This window comes from Acinonyx jubatus, chromosome C2 (assembly GCF_027475565.1).
Source record: "Acinonyx jubatus isolate Ajub_Pintada_27869175 chromosome C2, VMU_Ajub_asm_v1.0, whole genome shotgun sequence".
In the NCBI taxonomy this organism is placed as follows: domain Eukaryota; kingdom Metazoa; phylum Chordata; class Mammalia; order Carnivora; family Felidae; genus Acinonyx; species Acinonyx jubatus.
This window is the reverse complement of record NC_069384.1, coordinates 156275721-156301917: the sequence shown is the minus strand read 5'-3', so window position 1 is coordinate 156301917 and position 26197 is coordinate 156275721. Positions and strand designations below refer to the sequence as shown.

Genomic DNA, 26197 nt, shown 5'->3' with positions numbered 1-26197 from the left:
ATGCACCATGGTTTTGGAGTATGGGTAAAGAAAAATGAGAAAAAGAGGGCAGTAAAGGAAAGCATGCATTCTGGGGAAGAGGCAGGAATAGTACTGCCACTAGACATTTGCTGAGGGAAGGCAATGCCTACAACTATAGACTGCTAAGCCAGGAGAAGAAACACAGAGTGTCTTGGGAACTGGCCAAAGCAGCAAGTGGGAGGTCAGAGAAGGGCTTGGATATGGAAAATAGGTTTCTGGAGGTCAAGGAGCTTGGCCAGGTCCCCTTGCTAGCCAAAGAGACAGGAAAAGAACTCCTGAGAGAAAACTCAGGGACACATGAGATCAAGGAGACAAGGGAGAACAAGGGTGCTACATGGAGGGAAGGGTACTATGTGAAGGAAGGGTGCTGAGGCCTAGCAATGGAAGAGGCAGAGAGGTGTAGATCCCCAGCCTCACAACCCATAGGCTTAGTCTAGGGAGGAAGAGACAGAAGAGAATCTGATCCTCCAAAGTGTTGGGCAGGTACACACAAAGCTCCCTTACTACCCCAAAACTACAGGAAATGAGAAGTCCAGAAGGCACACAGCTTATGCTTCCAAAATGGCTAGAGAAGCAAGGGGATGTGAAAATGCTAAGGAAGCTCCTTAGGAGAGCAGCCAATGCTCCTCTCTTTGGGCATAGGAGAGCATGAAGGGAAAGACTCAAGCACAACACCCAGAAAGGTGTGACCTCTCTGTTTTGAGCATAGTCTCAAAGAGCAGATAACTGTTCCAAGGACAGAGATGGCTAGGGTCTGCCTCATTCCAGTCCTAGCCCTCAGTTTGATCTTATATCCCATTCTCTATTCCCTTTATCAACTTCCCTGAGTTTTCTGGTCATACCCATGCTCTCCAAGAAAGATTTCCTGTATTTGTGTCTTTTCTTTCATATTCCTCATGGCCTGGAGCACCCAATCCTTGTCTACTTACCATACCTATTCATCCATCCATTCACCCACCCATCTATCCATCCATTAATCCACTCTCCACCCATCCACGATCCATTCACACACCCACCTAGCCATCTACCCACCCATCATCTGGCCCTGGCTCAGGTCACACCTCTTTCAGGGAGTCTCATTGACCCCCATTCCCACAGTTCTCAGTGACTGCCCCCTCCTCTACTTTTGACCATCTCTGCCATACATCCCATTTCTTCCACAGTGGCCTCAATATATTTTGGTGAACTAGGTTTCTCTTTCCCATGTGTCCATCCCAGGTTCCCAACTAGGCTGAGTTTCTGCAGGGCAGCAGCCTAATGCTATTACGCCTATACCTTTCTTTACCTGGTGTACTTGTGGCAAGTGTTTGTGAGAACACAATGCTGGGGGCACAGTCTCTGCTCTCAGAAGTGACAGGAGGTAAAGAGTGCTTCTGTCCTGCCTCCTTTGGGCCCCAGAAAACTCAATACTAGTGCACATCTGGTGAAATGCTCAGGAAGGCTCTGAATGACCAGCCTTGGAGTGAAAGTCATCCTGGGGGCCACTATGCCTGCCAGGCTGTCACAACTAAGCAAGGGGTGAAAAACTGCTGTAACAGATTCTTTGTTTACTGGGGTTATTATAAAGCATTTGGGTTTGTGGCCCAGGAAAGCAACCTGTCTAATCAATGTGAAATCATGATGCCATAATGGGCTGATAGCATCTGGTAAACACAAGTCCTGTGGCCTCCAGCCTGGACTGGCTTCTAGAGCCAGGTCTGCTCACAGAGCTGTGGGCCACATTCTCTGGTACTTTCTTCCACTGACAGCTCAGCACATTCATGTAATTCTCAAAGAGATATTTGCTAACTGGCCAGGGGGGAAACAGCCTTTCTGGTGACACATGCACCCTGTTTCGCAGCTTTTTGGAAAGGCCAGGCCATGAAGCCTGAGTCCCAAGAGGCCCACACAGTTAAGAGTATCAGAGTACCACACTCATTTCAGAGGGGTGGTGGCCAACGCCAGTGGAAAGCAGCCTTACCCAGCCTAACATTCCCCACTTCAGTCCCAGCAGCACTACCCCAGCAGTGGCCCTCAGCGCAGGAACCAGATGGGTCCCAGGCAGGGCAGCAGGTGGCCTCAGAAGGCTCAAGGCAGAGGCAGCCTTGGCCTTGCTCTTGGGTGGCTTTCTCCGAGATCTTATGCTACTGTTGCCAGGCTGGGTCTGAGACCTGGAAAGAAATGCCAGAGAAAAGCCTACTTTTGGCATGGAGAAGTTAAGGCTAAATATGAAATGTTCTCCCCTTCCCTGGCTGGGCAATGGGACATGGTAAACTTTCTGGGAAGGTTTGGGACTGGAAGGCAAAAAAGACATATACCAAAGAGTCATCTCCAGGAGGGGATACAAGCACCATACAGCTCACTGATGCATCCCTCCCAAAGAGCATACCTTCTATTCTTGGACAAGGAGTTCTGCCTACTTAATACTCACAGCAATACTATATATGACTGAACAGTTTAGAGCCCTATCCTGGTGCAGTCTCCTTTGATGCACACCACCCTGTGAAGCTAGCAGGGTAGGAAATGCTGCTTCATCAAGACAGGTGAGAAAACTGACTCAAATGTTTTGTGACTTCCCTGAGGTGACTCAACTGGTCAGAGGCAGAGCAGGTCCTGAAAGGCCCCTCATAGATGCTTGGTGCACGGCTTTTGATACTAACTAGCCACTTGGACAATAAGTTAATAAAAAACTGAGCCCCATGCATCTGGGCTTACATATCAAGGGTCCAGGCCCCACCAGGAAACAAAGAATGCCTTATGAGAAGACCAGATGAGTCTCACCCATACCCCAGCAGCCCCTGATCCTTTAACCACCCTCTTTTAGGGCAAGCCCATCTTTCTACTTCTCACTTTCAGTTGTGGACAACTTAACTCCATTGAAAAATGTCCACCCTCAGCTGTGGTGGTGGTGTTAAGTCCAGAGCCATGGGCCCAGCACTCCTCCACGTTCAGGTTGTCCTCATTTGTGTGTATTACATTCTTTCAACCCCAAGTGACAGCAGAGAAGCCCTGATTTGCTCCTGATGGTAGTTTCCTTGGGCTCAGAGAGTGTCACCTAAAAGGACAATAAACATTCTTCACCAGAGATGTGGCCCATCCCAGGAGGGTCATCTGCCTGAACACAGCCTATGACAGTGGGCACCTATTATTCCAAAGGCCCGGTGGTGCCCAGGAAGATGTTAGGAAAGAAAGGTGCTCTAGCCTACCCCAACCTCTGGAAGCCACTTCAGCCCCATAGTTGTCAGGGACCAGGGACCATCATTCTGCTCTTGCTTAAGGTCCAGACCCTGCCAGACTTACTTCCTGAGCTATCTATCTTCTTATAGCTCCTTCTGGCCTCAGAACCATCTGGCTTCTTCCTCAGCAGAGAGTGGCACCTTGGACTCCATTGTACTTCTTTTCTGGTACCTGAGTTAGGACTTCACATCTTTCCTCATTTTCTGTCCTCTCATCAACCAAGGTCTCTGCTTATTACTCTCTAAGCTTTGCTAAATTTGGAACAACTCTTCCAGCAGCAGTGATGGGGAATCCGGCTCAGCTCCAAGGGCCAGATTATGCTTGGCTGAGCCCTTTGCTGGCTCTAGTCTCTGCCTAGCTCAGGACCCACCACTACCAGGAAGCAACAACAACAACAAAAAGACTGCTCAAGGACTCCTCGCATTGACACCTATGCAAAAGGCTGTCAGTGTGAACTGCATCCTATGCTTAACTATTAAAGTAAAATTGTTTGGCCACTCAGGTAAGGCTTGTTTTTCCATGCCATGCTGTCCTCCAACAGGAACATGCCAGGCTTGTGCAGCCAAGCAACCTTCTACTGGTTACAATGACTTTTCAAATCCCTCATTTACCCCAGCCTCACACTCATCTTGGAAGAAGTGGAGGGAAGACTTATGTTGGGAGAGGTTAGGAATTTGTCCTGGGTTCCAGGTAAGTGAGAGGCATTCTAGAGAATGCATTTGAGAGAATCATCTTGTCCCCAGTGGTATGGCCTGATTCCTGCCCCACCCACCCAAGGCCAGAGAAATCAACTTCGCTTGCCCTGGACTGAGCCTCTCTTTTTTCCAACCACCCACCCCCAAACCCCCACGCCACCTCTTTCCCTGCCCACCACCTCCTCCATGTCTTTGCTCTTTCCATCCATTGCTGATTCTCCCCAGCTGGCCCTCGCCTCCATTCTCCCCACCCCAGTTGCAGACTATTCTATCACCTCGATGACCTTAGGCTGCAGCCCACCCTTCACTTTCTCTTCAACATGCCCCTCCCAGCGCAGGACTACTGCAAGGTCCTTCCTCTCCCTTGTACATGAATATGGCCTCTCCTCCCCTACCTTCAGCACCTCCTCCCCATGCCACCCCCTCCCGTGACCTCTGCCCTCCAATAACCAGAGTGCAAGGAGGCAGCACCTTTGGGCCCAACGTGGACCTCAGGGCCGGGTCTCTGAAGTGTACCCACCAGGGCAGAAGTATGGGGCTGTAGGCTTTCACCTAGCAGCTCTAAGAAAACAGGAGGGGTCTTCATCTTTATGGTTCTCCCAGCTGGTTCCTCCTGTTTGATCCAGAGGAAAAGGGACAGGGGGTGAGGCCAGAACCCAACTCAGTCCTGTTACTCCAAAATGAATTTCAAATGACCTAACTCAAAGGACTAGGCAAAATCATGGGAGAATGTAAAATCTGAAGAGGAGAAATCTATGATTTGACTTTACATCTTAAATATCCAAACCATAAAAATTAAAGGACTAACTATAAACTGGGTAATATCTGCAACACATATGGCAGTTAAGTAATTTCTTTACTACAGCAGAGTCTATAAAAACCAATTCTTAAAAGGATCAACAACCCAACACAAAACTGTTAAAGAATATGAACAAGCAAATCACAGAAAAAAGAAAAACTTTTTAAACACCTAAAACGATATCCAGTTTCACTCATAACTGAGTGAAAAATAAAACATGAGAGCATTTTTCACTTACCAGACCAGAAAACAATACTTTTATATAAGACTCACAGAAATGGTCATTTTCATACACATACTGGGAACCACATTTGTAATTTCTATCAAAATACCAAACGTACCTATACTCTTTACCAATTTACCTTGCAAACAAAGTCACACACAGAAGATGGTGTGCTGGGATAATCAGCATGGCATTGTTTGTAAAGCAAAAGATAGAAAAGAACCTACACAACTACCAACAGGACACTGCTACATGAGTCATGGTACAACCATACTATTCAGTATCACATGGCAAAGAAAAAAAGAATGAGATAGATCTTATAGGCTAATATATAATCATCTCCACGACACACTAAATGAAAAAAGTGCATATCCTAAGCTCCTGTTTGTGTGTTTCAGAGGGGGATACATATGATTGTTAATGCATGGACTCTGTATGAAGGGTCACGAAATTTTAAAGTTATCTCCAGGGTACTAATAACCTGGGGTACTCTGGGCTTGGAGGACTTACTCTTCATTGTTTGCTTTTGTACTTTTGATGAGAAGGGTCTCTGGAGGGACACTGAGAAAGCAGCTTGGGAGAAAGCGACACAGGGTTTGTTTGGCCTCAGAGCTATTCTAACCCTGACCATGACTACTGGCTTTGAAAACGGGGATTATAAGAGAACTTCTCTCCTCAGGTAAGGACTAAATGAATTAAAGAACATCTGGCATTTAGCTTCCCACACAGGAACCCCTCAACTAAGGAGGTGGTTACTACCTTACTACTAGCCTGCTAGGACTTGGGTTGCCTCCCCCAAATCCCCACCCAACACCACAGAAGTATTAACCACTGTGAACACACGGTGGCCCCAGAGAGGCACAAGGAAACCAGGGCTTCTCAAGTCTGGGTCAGGCCCCATTTGTCACAAGTCATGTTTCACCAGGGTGTGGAGGCTGATTTCTGGATTGGGGATTTGCTGCTTGATCTCTCATACCCCTAAGGCCTGCTTATTCCACCTGTCCCTTCTCCTCTGGCCCCCTGCCACTGCCTGGGTCAGAATCTCCCTTGGAGTCTGACAAAAGCTATCTGTATGGTCTCCAGGATTCCTTTCTCCCCTCACCACCCTCCAGCCACAAGTGGCCGTCACAAACACTGAGGTTACATATATTCCCTGACTGAACTCCTTCACCTGGCATGAAGTCATCAGTAACTGGGCACTTTGTTCCCCAGTCCCTTATTCTGCTGCTCCCCACGATCACAGTCCCTCAAAATGCCTCACTACTCTGTACAAGCCATGATCTTTTTTATTTGCCGTTTCCCTCCTGGTGATAAGAGTAAGGGCTTATTATAGAAAATAGAGACAACATAGTAAGATTTAACCACTGTTAATCACCAGTGTACTTATTTTCTTTCAGTCTTTTCTATGCATGTATATTTAAGAAAACTGGGCTCTCTGTTTCCACCATTTAATTTGGTACTTAGCATTTTCCATTTAATATCATAAACATTTTATATCACTAAACTGTCTTTTGAATATTTTAGTGGGTGCATATTATTTCATCGTATCATAATTTAATCACTCCCCTATTGTTAGTCACTTGGGTTGTTTCCATTTTTTGTAAAATAGTAACACTGACAAGTATATAAGTGTTAAAATATTCATTTTTCAGATAGCTAAGTGGTAGTATACTATAGCAAAGAATTTCAACATTCTTTTTAAATGGTTTAACTTCCCCTAAAATGATAATGGATTAAAATGGTTTAAAATGTATAAATAATGATGGGATAAGGCAAATAAATTTCTATAAGATGTAAAATGGATGAACTGGTAACTGAGAAAGTTGCATGGACAGATTAACAGCTTGAGATACTTGCTGAGGGCAATACAATGGAAAGAGGTAGCAGATCTACCCTGCCAAGCCCCAAAACAATCTGGGACTTGGAAATCTCAGGTACATTAAGGAGGAAGAAGTGAGGCTAAAAATAAGGGCATTAACTGAAGGTCTAGAATAACACTTGATTCTCTTCTCTCCCATTCCTAGAGAAACACTTATAGCATCCAAACCCCAGACAAAAATATCAGAGGATTTCCTGCTAAGGCAGCAGATGAGCCCCAGAAAAAAGATTTCAGCATTCTGGAATTTAGAGGTTTCCAGGGAAAGAGCTCGCTCTCCACTCGAACACACAGAGGTCTCAATTGGACTTTTGATACTTTTGTGTGTGTCACTAAGAGGCACAACATATTTGAGGAAAGTCTCCAATGAGAGTAAATAAGAGAAACAAAGAGAAAAAGGACCCAGGGTCAAGGGCATGAAAGGGTGAGATATCAGATGACAGAGAAACCTTTAATTAGAAACCTTCTCATCAGAACAGATTTGAGAGGTATCTCTAAAATGAGAATAGTATGCTACAAAAAAAGAACAGAAAAGACTTTTTAGAAATTAATTATTGCCAAAATAAGAAATTCGCTAGGCAGGTTGAAAAATAATGAAGGTACTCTCCAAGAAAATAGCACAAAACAAGGAAATGGAAATAACACAGAAAATAGTTTAGGATCAACCCACAAGGTCCTACATTTGATTGACAGGAATTCCAGAAAGAGTAAAAACAGGAAAAATAAATACATGGAAAGGGGTAACACAAGAACATTTCCAAGAATAAAAATACCTGAGTTGCTAGATTGAAAAATTCCACTGAGAACATTGGGGAATTGAGTGCACCAAGAATAAAGAGGAGACTTTAAAAGCTTCCGGACATGGGGGTAGGGGAACAGACCACAGTAATACAAATAGTATTTATTGATTGTCCAAGAAATAAGAATCTGACAGGAATAAGACTCCACAAACTTGTGGGGAAATTTTTCAATGTAGAATTTCAGAGCCAAAGCACCAATCAAACTTGAGGGCAGAGAGAGATGTTTACGATATATTAAGCACTCAACATTTTGTCTTTCATATACTCTTTCTTGGCAAATGACCTGAAGATACACTGCAGTGAAATGAGAAAGTAAATGAACAAACAGCAACATGTACAATTCAGAACTCAATGAAGCCTAGTATAACAAGAAAACAGTGGGCAGGAAAACATCAAGGACAGACCAGAGCAGGAGGCTGGAGGTTTCTTAAATAAAAAATGGGGATTCTACAGAGTATCGAACTGGATGGAGAATCTGAAAATAACTGAGTGTGCTAAAAGCAATCAGTACAAGAGGAAAAGAAGGGCAAATAGAAACTCCAGTAAAACAAAATGCTGTTTCAAAACATACATAGTCGTAGGAAGCTACTTAGATCTGCAGTGAACATTTACATGGTCAGAATAACATTCATGCTGTTTATTTTAAACTTTTGAAATAAATCAATAAACAAAGCATAGAAGACAGAATAGAGTTCAAGAATTATCAGACTTGACATTGTCAGAGGCAAAGACATGAGAATGGAAAGAGAAAGAAATGGCAGGGCATATCCCACACCTTAAATACGGAAATGAAGTACTGTTTATAGTTAATACATTCAAACTAAATATGTAAATATAATAATTTTTTTCTGATTATAAAATTCTTGTTCCTTGTAGAAAACATGGAAATTAGTTAAAAAGAAAAAAAAAGATTTTTAATCACCCATAATTTTATAATCTATATGGACCAGGTTTGAGCCTAAGCTCTGCAAGTTACTATCTGTATGGCTGTGAACAAGCCACTTAACCACTTATATCATTTTCTTATATTTCATTCAGGTAATTTATTTATTATTTAATAGCATATGTATGTTACAATAGTATATGTAACCTCAAATGAGAACTGTACTATACACATAATTATGAATCCAGGGTTGTTGTTGTTTTTTCACTTTAAAACAGAGTGGATACATATCATATGCTCTTTGTACTTCTAAATGTATCCTTGCTGTAGGGGAGTCAGAGGGTTCTCAGAGATGGGACTGGAATCAATGTAAAAGAAACCTAAAGTTCGGTAAAGTAGACAGAGGTAGGGTAGGAAGTGGTAGTAATAAGCACCGGGGACAGTGTGAGCAAAGGCACACAGAAGAGCAAGCACATGCCTTCAGGTTGCAGTAAAAGGTGCATGGGAAGTGAAGAGCTTAATAAATCATGTGAAGGAATCCAGAGGTTTCTGAGGAGACATCAGAAGAGGCTCTGATAGACCTTGTCTGCCTCTGCACTCCAGGAACTAGCACCATGTTTGCCACAAAGAGAGTGAATAGTAAGTACTGTTATAATAAGAGAATGACACGTGGGGAACCAGAAATATCATGGGTTTCCAGTTGGGCTGCTGCATAATGCTGCCATCTGTTGAAGGCGGAATCCAGGAAAAGCAAGATTTAAAAAGTTGGGCAACATCGAGAGATTCTGACCTTTTTTTTTTTTTTTGAGAGCATACACCAGTGGGCAAGGGGCAGAGGGAGAAAGAGAATCTTAAGCAGGCACCATGCCCAGTGCAGAGCCCCATCTCATGACTGTGATTAGTACCTGAGCCAAAATCAGGAATCAGAGGCTTAACTGACTGAGCCACCCAGGCACCCCCAACCTCATTTTTTAAAAATGTCACTGGTAATGGGGCACTTGGGTGACTCAGTTAAGTGACTGAATCTTGGATCTCAGCTCAGGTCTTAATTTCAGGGTTCAAGCCCCACATTGGGCTCCATGCTGGGTGTAGAGCCCATTTAAAAAGAATAAAATAAAATAAGTTAAAAATAAAAGTCAATGGCAATTATGTAGTGCATTCCCAAGTGTGACTTTACACCCTAAAGGAGCCAATAACTGGCCTTAGGAAGCTTATCTGCACCCCCACAAATGAGTGCAAAACTGAATGTGCTATCTGCATTTCTCTGGAAGAGTATCTTCAACCTCCATTAGATCCTCAAAGGGGCTGTGAAAGATTGAGCACAGAATGGAGCAAGTGAAGTGACAGATGTGGGAGGACAACTACCTAGGCAAGGAAGGGAGGGGACCCAGAACATAGAAGAATATTAGCCTTGCCCCAAACACCTCTTCCTGAGCCTAGAGGAATTCACGGGCAAATGTTTGAGGGACGTAGGGGTGTGCATCTGTGTGTGTGTCTCAATGAAGAGTCTCTCACCTGTGCCCCGCAAAATACAAGATTTCATTATCACTTTTACATCACTGTGCTCCACCTGATACATAACTGTTGGTCTCATTTGAGACTTCTTGGCTCAGCTGGTCTGGCTCCTTGATAGCTCTTGGCAACTTAAGAAGCAGGGCTTCAGAGTTCCCATCCACTTCTAGAAATAACAGCAAAAGGAGAAAGGAGCTGACCTCTGGGAAAAGGAAAAGCTAAGCCAAATCTGACAATAAGGAGCAGTCCCTTGTCATTTATCAGGAACCATACAGAAAAAGGAGGGCTGTGATTTATTTTGAGGGCTGGCGTTGAACTGGAAGCAAGAGTTGTTAGTTGGGTAAGGATCTGGTCTATCTAGTAATCCATTAGGTTCCCATGATTTGTGAAGGATTGGAGGTCCTGAACGTGGGTGAAGGTTTGTGGAAACCCAGACCCTGAAATGAAATACAGTAGAAATGTAAAAAGTCATTTTGTTGAATGAGGAATATAAAAGTATGTTATGTAAAATGTGGCTTGCTCATATAAATAAAAAGTGTGGTGTATCACTTAAAATACAAACAGAGTCAGTCACAGAATCCTCACAGCCAAGGTACAGGACACCCAGTACAGCCAATGTCGTTAGCATCTTGTTTTGCTGAAACCACACAGAACACTCTACACACACACATCCAGATCTTTATTCTAGGGCTTCCCCACTCCACCTTTGATCACATGTATTTGTGGCCTGCAGACTTTATTTGACTACAGTGGCCATTACCTTGGTTACACACTGGGTTCCCTCCAGAACTAAAAAAAATACTGGGCCCTGGGACTGGAAATTTTCTTAAGCACACTAGGTGATTTTAACATGCAGCTAAGTGAAAACCACTGTTTCACTGAGAAGTTGGGTCTGATTCCCAAATCAAGCTTCACCTTCACATCACAATCACCTGAATAGCCTTTTCTGAATTGTCTATGAATAGCAACCTTTAGCCAGGAAATCACAATCATCCATGATGAGCATCCAATTATGAGGATGAACACACAATGTGGAACTAAAACAATTTAACTGCCCCAATGGTCATAAGTCCCAGCTGGTACCTTTCAGGAAAGTACTTTTGGTCTCTTGATAGGTCTAGATCACCAATTTATCCCAAATCATCAGACCTGCTCTCCCTCTCTTCTGGGCTTCCTGATCCTGCAGAGGGAAAAACCTAAGCTTGTTCCTATTCTCAGCATGAGGTCTTATCTTTGGGTCTCTCCACTGCTAGCTAGGAGACAGGAATAGGGACTGTCAGGGTCAGTGAGGACATGAGCATTTTTGATTCTCACTTTTGAATTCTACTGACTTCTTACAGTTGTGTATGACTGACAATGCAACTGGGAAAAGAAGGTGCACATGCCTGGATAAAACACCACGGTTGAAGAGAAGGGGGAAGAGAAAATAAACAAGCTTTCCTGTTTATACATATGCCTTCTGTACATTAAAACTGCTCTGTAAAATACAAAACAAATGAGCCAGTATGAGTCCCAATGGTGGGACTTCTACTGACAGTCACACCAGATCGCTTATCAACAGGTAGGGCACTTACGATATGCACCTGCTTGCTGAATGGGGTGAGGAGAGAGATCCAGAATTTGGGAAACTCATTTAGTCTCAGATTTGCTGCTTACCGGTTACTCTGCCTAAGGCACATCCCCAAATCTGTCACTCAGCTTCCTCACCTGAAAATGAGACCATATACCCCTTTCTCAGGCTCTGCACAGACCCAGGTGAGGATTACAGGTGGTTAGACACACAGCATGGCAGAACAAAGAGAACCCGGATTTAAGTCCTGGATTTGAATGTAGGCTGTTATTTGCTGTTTGACCACTCTCAGATAAATGGGGCAAACAGCTCTTTCAGTGTTCTAAAGATTAAGGTAAGGATCTATGTGAAAGCATGAGAGAAGTGCTGGGAATCTTGTTTTTATACATGAAGGTGCATAATCAAATTTAAACAAAGAATTAAGTTCTATATAAATACAAGGCAATGTTACATAACTACCTCTTGCATAGTTTTATAAATCATTTTACTAAGAATAAAGGCTCAATGGTAACAAAGGTTCTTACCTTAGCCAGTTTCTTCATCCTTCTAAGTTTTCATATTCCAATACCTTTGAACTTCTCAAAAAAAAAAAACCAAATTAAGACCTAAGGAGTCCCATTCTTCCTCCTCCCTCTCAGAATTAGGACTCCATTAGTTCTTCTAAAGACCAGCCAGAAAGTGAGAATAACACCCAAACTGAGCTCCCTGGCTGAGCCTAAGCAGAATGAGCATAGACAACGTGGCTATGCCTCTCGGCAAGCTTTATTCTTTGACTCCTCTATCTGGGGAGTGTCACAGGCATCTTACTCCGATGGGAGTACAATGGGAGTTAGGGTCACTTAGAGTTGTTGATCTTAGCAAATGAATACAGGCCAGCACATTTGTGCCCCAGCGTGTTGTCTCCATCAACCCTCCAGTGTTTGGCCCTGCACACTGGGAAGAAAAGACTCATCAGAGGTCCCCAGAGCTTTACTACACCAAGGTTCACGAGTCACAGATAATAAGAGAAACAGCTGTTTCCTACTTCTATCCATTTTAGGACCAGGAGACAGTTAATAGGGTGTTTTTTGTTTAAATTACCTAAGGAATGGAAAGCTAATCAATGTTCATAGGTGAGTTGTTGGTGAATTGCTACCCCAAGTGATTTCCTTAATTAATCACTGCTTAACCCAAATACTAGAATACAAGGTTCAAAGCTCCAGAATTGCACCAGGCAGACCTATACCAACAACCTGCCTGTTGCTCAAGAAATTACCAGGCTCAAAAAACAAAATTAAGCTAAAAATACCTTTCCTCAAACAGGATCTTTATCACTTAGCTTTGCATGACCCATTTTAAAGAAAGCCACATTCCATTTCAAACAGGACTACTGAGGGCACAGTTTAAAACACAGTCCTTGCCTTTAGATGCTTTCACTTTCTTTAAGTCAGCCTCTGAAATGCTTGTCATGCGTTCTGTGCTGCATTCTTGAAAACTGTTACTTGTAACATGGCGGGCCTCATTTTTACAAACAAAAACAGCAAAGACGTGTCCAATTAGGGGGCAGTGGATTACGATCAATGCCTGGAGTAACAAGTACTTGTCACTCAACAAGATGAGTTCTGTGGTGTCGCATGAGGTGCGAGTTAGAAATGAAAGCCGCACCACACTTGGCACACTCGTAGGGCTTCTCCCCAGTGTGGGTTCTCTGGTGCACAGTGAGACTCGACCTCTGCCGGAAGGCCTTGCCACACTCATTGCATGTGTAAGGTTTCTCCCCATTATGAATTCTCTGATGAATAAGCAGGTATGAGCTACACGTGAAGGCCTTCCCACACTCATTACACACATAAGGGAGATCTCCACTGTGAATCCTCTGATGCACAATAAGGCAAGAGAGCTGACTGAAGGCTTTTCCACACTCACTGCAATCATAAGGTTTCTCTGCAGTGTGAATTCTCTGGTGCACAATAAGGTGCGAAAAACAACTAAAGGCTTTTCCACATTCTTTACACTCATATGGCTTCTCACCAGTATGGCTTCGCTGATGCACAATAAGGTTTGCACTCTGGGTGAAGGCTTTGCCACAATCGTTACAGGCAAAGGGCTTCTCCCCAGTGTGGATCCTCTGGTGGACAATGAGGTTTGAGCTCCGAGTAAATGTTTTCCCACACTCATTACATTCATAGCATTTTTCTGTAATGTGGACTTTCTGGTGCCGAGCAAGTTGTGAGCTATAACTGAAGGCTTTCTCACATTCACTGCACTTAAAGGTTTTTTCTAAGGAGTGGATTTTTTGATGTACGGTCAGATTTGAACTCTGAGTGAAGGCTTTCCCACATTTTGAACAAACATACGGCTTCTGTCCAGTGTGGATTCGCTGATGCACAACAAGGTTTGCACTCTGAATGAAGGCCTTCCCACACTCATGACATTCAAAGGGCTTCTCCCCTGTGTGGATTCGCTGATGCACTACGAGGTTTGCACTCTGACTAAAGCCTTTTCCACACACACTGCATGTAAAAGGCTTCTGTCCAGGCTGGCTTTTCTGATTTTTAACAGAGCTAGAACTAAGGCTATACCTTTCCCCAGATTCCTGACATTTCTGGTTTTCCTCTACTTTGAAGCTTTCAGGTACATGACAGTCCTTCACTGTCACTTGTCTGAAATCTTTCTTTTCCCTCTTGATTCTCTGCTTCTTTAACAGGTTCCCTTTTTCACAGGCTTCTCCTAACTCAGGTTCTGGAGGATTAACTTTTTGGATTCTTCCTGGCATTATGCAGGGTTTTTCTGCTTCATCACATATCTCAGTTTTTGGAACCAGTAACTGTGGGTTCTTGGTTTCAGCACCTGAAACAATAAACAGAAAGTACAAATGTCAGCTTATTCTGGCCCATAAAAAGAACAGAATCACGAAGTGATAAACATCAGGAAGTATGTGACTTCAGCGTATGTAAAATGGCTTCATCAAAGGAAAAGTATTCCCCCACGCATCACCTCTCCTCTGTAGGTTCTTTTGCCAGGTCTATGCCCTCTCCCACACCTAGAGCAGAATCTACTAATTCATGGTCTTTCCAGAACTTCCACTTACCTCAACTAGACATCTAATCCAGTGCCTCATGCCAGGAAAGTCATCTTCAGACATGTCTCCTGGCTGTCTTAATTGTAAGACCAGTTATGAACAACACTAGTTTCTCCCCAGGCCTTCTTAGGTAAGGTAAGGCCTTCTTACCTTAGCCAATTAGTGTGAATTTGCTTACAACCCACCAATTAATTAGGGAGAGTCCCTCCCTGGGAATGAAGATCTATGCAACTTAGATTTCTGTGTCAGAGGAAGCTAGATATCAAAGAAAGGATAAGCATGGACAGAGAGGGTCACGCTGGATGCCAAAAGGACCAGCGTAGCTAAGAGCACCCGAAACATTAAGGGTTTATGCAGCTCAGAGGTTAAGAACATGGATTCTGGAGCCAGACTGCCTGTTTTCAAATCCCTGCTCTGCCACTTACCAACTGCAGGACTCTGGGCTGGTAACTTCTCTGTGCCTCAGTTTCCTTATCTCTAAAATAGGGACACTAACAGTATCTACCTCATAAGACCATGAGATTAACTGAGTTACTCTATGGTAATGGCTGAGAACAGCCATGGAGCATAGGAAGTGGCTCTGTGAGAGTCTGCAGTGACTCTGAGCCTGACTAGTAGTGCTGTGAGTCTAAGTGCTGGGGCCCAGGAGCAAAGATGAACCTTAGAGGAGAGGAGTTGTTATGGTGACAGATGGCAACATCAGAAAGGACTAAAGAACAATGTGAACAGTAACAGCTGAATCCTTGTATTAAACAAACAGCTTATGTCTTATGTCATATGAAAGCCTTATGTCAAGGAAAGCTGACCTTCCTAAGATTGAGTCATGGTATAGCCTGCTCCATTATGCCATTATCATGAAAACACCAAAACTTCCTGAAGTTTTAAAACTCTGACTAGTTTCCGGCTGCTCCACATTGCCTCAGAACCCTAATGGTGTCAAAAAGAAGTCCTGCAGTCAGCAACACCATAATTCTTTGTCTCCTCTCCACCCCTACCACTCTTGGTCCTGGAATGTCCATCCATGCATCCATACCTAGTGTTGGTAGAGGGAACCCTTCACAGAACTTTAAATATACCAAACTCAGAAACACCACCCAGACAAGGCACATGAAACCAGGGCAAACAGCAGTGGGAGGCAAGCCTGCAGTGGAGGGAAGTGCTCCCACTGGTGCTGTCAGCCTAGAAGTGAGCAGGAAAGCTGTGAGCTGCAGCTCATGAAGCAACTGCAGCTGGTCAATCCTGCATCTACACAACATCCCACAAGCAGAGACCAGTGCAACTCTCTAATCTATGAGATGAGTGACTGGGACAGGCACGTTGAGGTACAAAGCAACATGGGGGGGGGGGGGGGCAGGGAAACAGTCCAGTTTGGCTGCCTGGTTAAGACAACACTAATATGACATTCCCATCACAATCATTCAGATAAGATGGGCAGTGTTGGAAAAAGGGAATGCCTGAGGGCTGCATATAGCAGAGCACTGAATGTAACAACAAATTCAGAAATGCTAGCCTTTTTCCAGTTATTTCTATTCCTACTGTTCTGATGTCTTTCTTAAATCTATTTTTCTCCCTGTAGATTTACTGCCCTTACATCATTTTCTTTTTTTCTCTTTATTTTAACTGAAATATAATTAACATAGTTTGATATATTAGTTTCAAGTGTATTAACATAGTGATTCAACAATTCCATACACAACTCAGCGCTCACCACCCTTAGTCACATTTGTCACCATATCTTTTTTCTTATTTTACTTTTTTTCCCATTACCCCTTTCCCCTACTGCCTCTTCATCTGTCCTCTCTTGGTTTTTATTTTTAAAATTTGTGTGTGAAATATTCTGATTTTTTTTCCCCTGTATGGTTTCATGTCTTTTCTGCTCTTCTTTTGTCCATTACTTTCTTCCATGTTCTCTACTTTTCTTTATCCCATACATCTCACCTAATCTTCCCTCCTAATGTCTCCCACTCTGCTTTTTTTCCATCTCCTTCTTCTTTCCTTTAGCACCAGCCATCACTGACACTGGGGGCCTCCCATCCCCACCAAGCATCTCTCCAACAAAAACCAAGTCTAAGAATACTTCAGTCTATGACCTCACTTCCCCTAACCTCACTCTACCCTTTTTACCATGATATTTAGAACACGAGAAAGACATGAAAGATTAAGATGGATGGGGACTACTGGACCAATTAGAATAACAGAAACAAGTCTTTATATGTACATCATGCTTTATGTCAAAATTATTACAGAAGCGGATACAACTTAGGCCTACAAGGTCTTCATGTAGTGGCTACCTGACAGTTTCATCACAGGGATAAAGTAAGAGCTAGGATCTAGGCCAATGCCCAGGGTCTAAGAAAAGGAAAGAAGGCCCATTCTGTGTACTCAAGCTCAAATCCCCTTGGGTTAATTAATTAGCCATCGGCTGAGAACCTGTACCCCTGGCTTGTTTGAGATGCTATTTTTCCTCTTTTGGATCTTGAAAGATTACTGTAATCCTAGTATAGAAATAAGTATAGAAATAAACTAAAAACATACTTGTGATCAACTAGAGCACAAAGTAATAAGTTTTGAAATCAATACTTTTCTTTCATTTTTTTTTTTATTTTTTTTTTAACGTTTATTTATTTTTGAGACAGAGAGAGACAGAGCATGAACAGGGGAGGGTCAGAGAGAGGGAGACACAGAATCCGAAACAGGCTCCAGGCTCTGAGCTGTCAGCACAGAGCCCGACGCGGGCCTCGAACTCACGGACCGTGAGATCATGACCTGAGCCGAAGTCAGACGCCTAACCGACTGAGCCACCTAGGTGCCCCTCTTTCATGTTTTTATAAAGAAGAGTTATGAAATGCTATATAAATAAGCCTGCCATCTTAGCTGGTGAATGTGTTCTGACATATGAAAGATAATTTACTAATTTTGTATGTCATTACAAACTCATTAGACTTACAAAAGCCATGTGCTTATCTAGGTTATAAGTGTAATATTTGTAAATCTAGCTACTTAGGTGTTTGAAATGTTTTAAAAAATTGGATATATTAAATTTGAAATTTAATACATTTTATATATTTTTAAGAAAATAGAAATAAGGAAATTTTTATATTAAAAAAAATGATATGTAGGTGGAACAAATCTTTTAAAAAGTACAAAATTTTCTTTTTTTTAATTTTGAGAGAGAGAAAGAGAGAAAGAGAGAGAGAGAGAGAGAGAGAGAGAGAGAGAGAGAGGTGTGCACGTGAGCAGAAGAGGGGCAGAGAGAAAGGAAGAGACAGAGGGAGAAAGAACCCCAAGCAGGCTCTGCACTGTCAGTGGAGAGCCCGGCAGGGGGCTTGAACTCATGAACCATGAGGTCACGGCCTGAGCTGACATCAAGAGTCAGACACTCAACAGACTGAGCTACCTAGGTGCCCTGTTTTAAAAAGCTTAAAAATTTAATCTGTAAAACTTGAAGCTTAACTAAACATGAATTAAAGAAAAAGTACAAATATTCTCATTTTTATAAAAAAATTTTCTAGATGTAGAAGTGAAATAAAAATGAGTTAGGTTTAAATGCTTAAAAACTTGGCTTTAAATGTATAAACTTTAATGAAGTCAATATTAGTTAATACATAGGAAACTGTAGATAAAACTCTCTCAGATATTAACAGCTCAGTAACACATCAAAGTTTCCAAAGCACATTCATGTATATTATACAATTTTGTCATCAAGATGAAACTATTCTTTCACCTGTGTAGGAGCTTAAAAAAAAAATAGTAAAATTTTAAAAAGGGCAAGACTGTGTCTCATTCAGTGTATCCCCAACACCCAACACACTACCCAGCACATAGTAAGCATGCCCCCAACAAATCCTGTATCTACTGAATCAGTACACCCAAGTTGACAGAACAGGAAATGGAGGTCCAGAGAGAAAAGACTCATTCAAGGTCACAGAGTTATCAAAAGCAGGAGAGCAACTACACTCAGATCTCTCTCTCAATTCCTAGAGCTCATATCCCTGCTGTTACCTACAGCTATGCAAACGTCTGGCAGCACAAAGAAAGGTAAATCTTGGCTGGGAACAGGGTCTTGAGGTAAGAGGCAGAGAAGGAACAAAGTCACCATTCCTAGTATATGGGTGCCACTGCTGGAGTTCAGACATTGAATGACTGATAAAGCAAGGAAACAGGAAAGAAGGGATGATACATCAGAGAGAATGGAACAGAGAGCAGAAAGTGGGCAATAGAAGCTGCTGAGAGTTAGGGGGAAAGATTAAGGAACAGATAAGAAAATGAAAGGTGGTAATTTTAACTTTCCCCACAACAGTGGTTTAAGAAAGTGAGTAACTTGGTCAGCCTGAGGAATGGGCTAGGGACCAGAGTGGGTTCAAAATATTCAGGCATAGCCCTGTACCCAGCTGACATAGAATGTGAGTGCCAGAGGGGCCTTGGCAGTCATGCAGGGATTACTTCTACAACACAGGACCCACAGCTACCATATTCTTGGCCCACAGTTACACGTCACTTTTTCATAGGTAAGTTTCTTCCACTGCTTGTCAGATATATCCTGAGTCCCAGCTTAGAAAGAAAACCAGGTGATAAAACCATGAAGACCTAGCTTTGAACATCAATATGGCTGACACAACTGTTCAAAATCCTCTGGAATCTGCATAAAGATCTATAAAAACAAAACATCTCCAGGGCATTTCCTCAAAATCACCACAAAAATTGACCCTTCCTACTTTAGCTAGCTTTTCTTGCAGGCTCACTGACCTATGATAAACACAAAGCATATGAACAGGCTGTGTCTCCATGTATGAATAGATATGAAACAATAAATGGGATTAAAAGGTGAATTTGGAGTTTGCCTGTGTTTGTCTGGTGTCTTAAGACCGTGTGCAAAATATGGCATTTCCTGTGACAAATGCATAGGCATCTTTCTCCATTCTATTATCCAGCTTTCCCTGATGGTTTCAATACCTCAATACTCTTATTAAGTTTTTCAAGCTGGGAGACAAGACCACCAGTCTCTGAATGGATTCTGAGAAACCCCAATGGTCAGATTCTGAATCAGGGGTTGAACCTTACCTAGAGAGGTCATGTTCCCATGTGTCTCCAGTATCTCACTCTTGGCCAGAGTCCCTGATAATGAGCAGGTGCCAAGGGCTGAGGCAGGAGGTGCCTCCTGTGTTGCTTTCAGGACTACAGCCATGTTCCAGAACATGTTTGGATCCTAGAGACAAGTAAGCACAGGTGGATTTCTGAGAAAATTGTCAATGGGAAGCAGTATGATTAGTTTTAAAGATGAGAACATAAAAGTACCTATTCCTGGACACCATAAAAGATTTTTTTTTTTTTACATTTTTTAAACTTTTTTTTTTTTAAATAAAACAACAAAACCAGAAAATAAAGGCAGTCTTCTCTGATCCCCAAGGTGACTTAGGCAGAGAATCCAGCCTGTGACTTTCTTCTCTATCTCTTTGATTTCACTTCACTGGCCACTCTGGCATCCAAGCCTGACTTGCTAGTGGGTGCATGACAAAAGAGCAACACATGGGGAGATGTTCCAGGGTAGAGTTTTCTGAGGTCTAAAGACCAAAGAAGCAAGGTTATGATCTTTGGGGAACCTCAGCTCATCTGGCTAGTGATAGTAAGGAATGTTTCTGAAAACATCAAGGGCCACTGTATAGTGTATAGCCCCACTACTCAAAGTGTGATCCATAGACCACTATCATCTGGGAGCTTGTGACAAGTGTAGAATCTTAACCCAGACCTCCTGAATCAGAATCTGCATTTTAACAAGACCTCCTGGTGATTCCTATGCATATTAAAATTTGAGAAGCATATGTTAGAGCTATCAAACCTTGACTAGAGTCACCTGAAGAGGGTTTTGTTTTTTGTTTTTTTAAATCTCAGATGTCTGGGTCCCAGACCAAGATTCTCCCTTAACTGGAATCAAGTATAGCATGAGCATCACGATTTTATAAAAAGCTCCCCAGGTAATTCTGTGCAGCAAAAATCAGAACCACTGATTTACAGAAAGCAATAAATGTCCCATCAGTCAGAAGAGACTGTTTCTATTACATACCAAAGGACAACAGACTTGAGCCCTACCCTGAAAATAATACTCCAGGTGGAAGCAGAGGAACAGTTCCCTCTGAAACCACTTGAGGTGTTCAGGTCTCTCTTTCCTCCCTCCTCCAAGACTATTATTTACCTTTTCCTCCTGTTCTGATATGACAAGGCCTGTCTGGGGACTTTCCCCAGGAGCCCAGACTTTGATGTTCTCCGAGTGCACTTGTTGGCTAGATGCCTGACCTAGGAAGTTTTCTTCCTCTTCCTCCTCCTTTTTCACTGTCACTGAGCCCCAGGGGGCTAAGGCCATGGCCTCTCTCAGTTCTGCAGTCATCGTCTCTGCTCAGGAGGGGAACTCTTATAGCTGGGGGCTGCCCAGCAGAGGTCAAGCCCCATCTAATCTTTAAGTTTCTTCTTGAGTTTCTTCTCAGGGCCAGGATGATACTGTCTACTGAAAACCAGAAAACATTGTTAGCATCAAGGAGAGGTGTGCCTGGATGCCATTAAGCCTACTGTTGCCCAGTGCCTACACAGTAGCCACAGCAGCAAGAGTCTGCTCTGCTCTTCCCTCATAGGATAGAAAGGGTTCAACGGCAAACATGTAATTTGTTCCCATCATAATCACATTACAAACAGCTTTATTTAATGTTTACTGATTTTTCCCGATTATAGAGTTAACATATTTTTATTATAAAACTTGAAAAATACAGAAAATAACGAAAAAAATCAACCCTACTCCACCTCCAAAAAGGTAACTACTGTATAGCACAGAATTTAAGACACTTCTTTTAAGGGCAAACCCTCAACCACACTAACAATTATGACTTAATAAACTTCTTGTTTTTAACTATGGGCATATATATATTTTCACAATTATTGCCATGGGTTTTTTTTTTTTAAGTAGGCTTCACACCCAATGCAGAACCCAATGCAGGGCTTGAACTCATGACCTGAGCTGAGATCAAAAGCGGGACGCTTAACTGACTGAACCAACCAGGCACCCCACCATCATTGTTTTGTTGTTTTTCTTAAGAAGGACTATTACAACACAAAGAACTTTTTTAATTGCCAAAGATACACAAGAGCATGAACTAAAGAAACTCAAGAAAAAGTTTGACAGTCTAGACACCAACATTTAGAGATAGATGGTCACCTCTGGGTGATGTAATTACAGATAGTTTTGAGATTCTTGTTTGATGTTTACTTTTTCCATTTCTTCCAAATGTCTTGTATTACTCTTAAGATTTAAAAAAAAAAAAGATGTTTTGGGACACCTGGGTGGCTCAGTCGGTTGAGCATCCAACTTCAGCTTGGGTCATGATCTTGTGGTTCATGAGTTTGAGCCCCGTGTTGGGCTGTGCTGACAGTTCAGAACCTGAAGCCTGCTTCAGATCTTGCCTCCCTTTCTCTCCACAGCCCCCCCTCACCCCCCGCTCACACTCTCTCTCAAAAATAAATAAAAACATTTAAAAAAAAAAGACTTTTATGTTGCCAGTCTTCATACTTATCACTTTTAGTAGGTATACAATAACCTACTGGTGTTAATTCTATTGTTCTCATCCAAAAAGAGTCAAGAAAGAGAAAAATACATAGAATCAAATATATGCCCTACATACACACACGCACACGGTAGTTATCAGTGGTTTCTCTGCATTTCCAGATATGCACACCTTTACACATACTGCTTATTTTCCCAAAACAGAAATTAGAACACACTTGTACATTTTTCAGCAACTTGCATTTTGTTTTTTGAACTCAATGTCTTTATTTCACATAGTATTCCACAGTGTTAGACCTTTCAATATATGTACATACAGAGTTACTTCATTCTGGCATAGTATTCTAAATATAACTTCCTTAACCAATACTATTTATAAGCCATTACTTTGGTAAAAGGAATTCTGATCGTTTCCAATTTATTTTCTTAATAATTAATGTTAAATTTTTTTCTGTGCAAATAGCCTTTTCTTCTGCTGAATTATTCCTTTAGAATTGAGGGATACTAGTTCAAGCATTGACATATAGCGCTAAACTGCTTTCTAAAAAGACCACATCAAATCACACCACCACCAACTTAACCATACCCCTTTATCACACCCAAGCCAGCGGTCTTTGCTGAACATGTGAGAAAAACAATCTTACTAGTTTAGTTTATTACGAATAGATAAAATTTGTCTATTCCCCTTCAGATGTTTTACTGGGGGGGGGGGGGGGAATGCCAAATTTTACTAAGTCTCCTTTTGCTACTATTGAAGTGATCACATACTTTCTCCTATGTCAACTTATTAGCAATGTAGTGTGCACAATTTCCTGAATAACCCAATAGTACTTTCACTCCTGTAACAAATCTCGATCTGGATGATTATTTTTCCTATGACTAGCTGAATTCCACCAGGCGGAAAGGCCCTTAACATTCATTTCACCTGTGTATAAGCAAGACCGCCCACTGTGAGTATTCTTACCGGCCTGCTGACCAAACTCAAATCCGCCTCCAGCCCCACACAGCAGAGTCCCTTATCAAGGGATTCCCTTTCAGTGTCCTTTCCCTCTTTCCCAACGTGGCAACCTACCTCCCCCACCTCCATACCGTAAGCCCTATTCCCGGAGTAAGCCTGGCCCCTGGGGCTGTCCGTGTCCAAGCTCCCCCAGGCCAGACCCCGGTAGGCTGCAGCCGTGTTCCCGAAGTAGAGGGACGCGGAGCCCGCCGGGGATAGACAGGCCTAGGCCCCAAGGGAAGGTCGCGGCGGTGCGCCCCTCTAATGGCCCCTTCCGCGCCTGCAAGGTCCGTGCCCAATCCCGCCGACCCCACTCACCGTGCACCGCGGAAAGGCCGGGCCAGAGCTCGCGGGCTCCGCAGCAGAACATAGGCTAGATCATGCGCCCCGCGCCTACCGGTGCGAGAACAATGACCGGACAGGAAGTGCCTGGAGACGGGCTTCCGGCTTCCCAAGTCCCCAGGCCGGCCTCTCTAGGAATGTCGGAGGTGCTGTCTTCTCGATAGGTGTCCAGTATCGCTGCGGACCAGGGATGGGAATAAAAGTGCGTAGGAGGGTGCAGGTGGACTGTGGCCCTAAAGCCTCAGGAAAGGGGACATCCCCTGGCTCGGCAGTGGTTGAGCGAGGCGTGCACGCAGGAGCCTGAAGCTACAAAGCATTCGTCTGTAGAACGCCCTGATAATTTTGCCCCAAACGTTTTATTTTGAAAATATCAACAGTACAGAAAAGTTTAAAGAATGGTACAATGAGTACCTGTATCCTCCATCTGGACTCAACACTTGCCTACGTTTGCCTGATCTCTCTGTATATACTGAAAAAAATTTTTTGAAAGTTGTAAACATCAAAACACTTCATTCCAAATACTTCAATATGCATTCTTTCATAATATTCTCCAAACGTTATACCACCATTACATAATGGTAAGAAAATTAACAATTCCCTAATATCATCTAATATCCAATCATATTAAAATCTCCCAACCACCCTAAAATATATATTTCATAATTTTGTTCTTCCAAATCAGTTTCACGCAGTGCATTTGGTCATGGTTTTTTAGGGTCTTGTTTTACCTTTCATTTTGAGTTCAACTCACAGCAAGTTGGAAAAATGATACCCTTCCCCCAGTTTCCCTCAACAAGTACAACTTACATAAGTGGTTTAGTATAAAAATCAGGAAATTGACACTTGTACATTGTGTATACTTCTACTTTTTATCACGTGTATATTTGTGTAACCACTACCACAATCAAGATATACTCTTTCAACACCACAAAGACCTTCCTAAGTGTTACCCTTCCCTCTCCCTGCTGTCCCTTCCCACCATCCCCAACCTCTGGCAACCACTAATCTTTCATCTCTATATAGTTTTGTCATTTTAGATTATATAAATAGAATCATACAGAATACCTTTTGAGATTGGATTTTTTTTCACTCAGCATAATTTTGAGATTCACTTGTCATTGCAGCATTAGTTCATCCCATCTTATTGTAGAGTAATAAGTATTCATGGTATAGATATAATACTGTTTTAGCCACTTGTTGAGGCTATTTGGGTTACTTACAGATTTTGACTATTACAAATAAAACTGCTATGAAGTTGTATACATGTTTTTCTGAACATAAGTTTTCATTTCTCTGGGATAATTGCTCAGGAGTACAAACACTGGGTTATATCGTAAATGCATGTTTGGGTTTTTAAGAAACTGCCAAACGGGGTGCTGACTGAGCATCTGACTCTTGACTGACTCAGGTCATGATCTCAGGATGATGGGATTGAGCCCTGCATCAGGCTCTACACTGAGCATGAAGCCTGCTTAAGATTCTCTCTCTCTGTCTGTCTCTCTCTCTGTCTCTCCCCACCCCCCCAACCTCTCCCCCGCTCAACATGCTAGCTCTTCAAAAAAAGGCAGGGGGCGGGGGGGGGGGGAGGCTTAAAAAAAAAAACTGCCAAACTGTTTCCAAGAGTGTCTGTACCATTTAACAATCCAGCAACATATGAGATCCAGTTACTCTGCATCATTGCCAACATGTAGTAATATTATTTTGTCCCCTTTTTCTAAGCTATTCTGATAGGTGTACAGTGATTTTTAACTTTTATTTTCCTAATGGCTAATGGTAGTGAACAACTTTTCATTTATTTGCTACCTATTCTTTGGTGAAATCTTTACATGTCTTTTCCCCACTTTCTATTTGAATCTATTTATTATTGGTGGGTTTTGAGATTTTTGTATACAGCCTAAAAACAACTCCTGTTGGATATATGGTTTGCAATTATTCCCCCCAAGTCCGTTATGTCTTGGCACTCTTAAAGTTTCTTTGCAGAGCAAATTAATTGTGATGAGGTCTAATTTATCATTTTCTTCTTATGGACCCTGCTTTTGATATAAGTCTAAGAGTTCTTTGCTTAGTCATAGTTCCTATGTACGTATGTATGTATTTTTGCCTATGGATATCTAATTGCACCAGCAGCATTTGTTGAAAAGGCTCTCTCTCCTCTACTAAACTGCTCTTCTACCTTTGCCAAAAATCAACTGGGCATTTGTATGAGTCTCTTTCTGTCTTATGGCTCTTTAATGCCTTTTAAAAACAACCTCCCTTGGGGTGCCTGGGTGGCTCAGTTGGTTAAGCAACCGACTTCGGCTCAGGTCATGATCTTGCAGTTTGAGTTTGAGCCCCGTGTAGGGCTCTGTGCTGACAGCTCAGAGCCTGGAGCCTACTTCAGATTCTATGTCTCCCCCTCTCTCTACCCCTCCCCTGCTCATGCTCTGTGTCTCTCTGTCTCTCAGTCTCTCAATAATAAATAAACGTTAAAAAAAAGTTAAAAAAAAAAAAAACAAAACCTCCCTTGTCCACTTTTATACTTTTCATTCTGGAAATGTTACTATATACACAAAAGCAGACATCAGTACAATGAACTCCCAATACTCTTTCGGCTTCAACAATTATCACCTCCTGCCTTTTTCATCATATTTTTGAAGAATCTAGTGCAGTTTTCTTA

General features: G+C 42.5%; 1 protein-coding gene across 7 annotated transcripts in view; it reads right to left on the bottom strand.

Moving 5' to 3' along the window:
• The window catches only part of ZNF35 (zinc finger protein 35), a 43419-nt gene extending 18351 nt beyond the window's left edge, over positions 1 to 25068 (bottom strand). For 2 of the 7 annotated variants that reach the window (XR_008298128.1, XR_008298127.1), the window contains exons 1-4: positions 23518 to 25063; positions 20847 to 21155; positions 19718 to 19862; positions 12120 to 14424 (exon numbers count right to left, since the gene is read on the bottom strand). Coding sequence is in view for 2 of the 7 variants with exons in the window: in XM_015078674.3 (XP_014934160.1) it covers positions 13178 to 14424; positions 19718 to 19862; positions 20847 to 21038 (1584 nt within the window). In the remaining 5 variants the exon portion in view is untranslated. Of the gene's footprint in view, positions 1 to 1981; positions 14425 to 19717; positions 19863 to 20846; positions 21156 to 23517 lie in introns of those variants that run through there. The other 5 variants (XR_008298126.1, XR_008298124.1, XR_008298125.1 and 2 more) reach the window with 5 other exon arrangements.
• Between the last annotated feature and the right edge of the window lie 1129 nt (positions 25069 to 26197).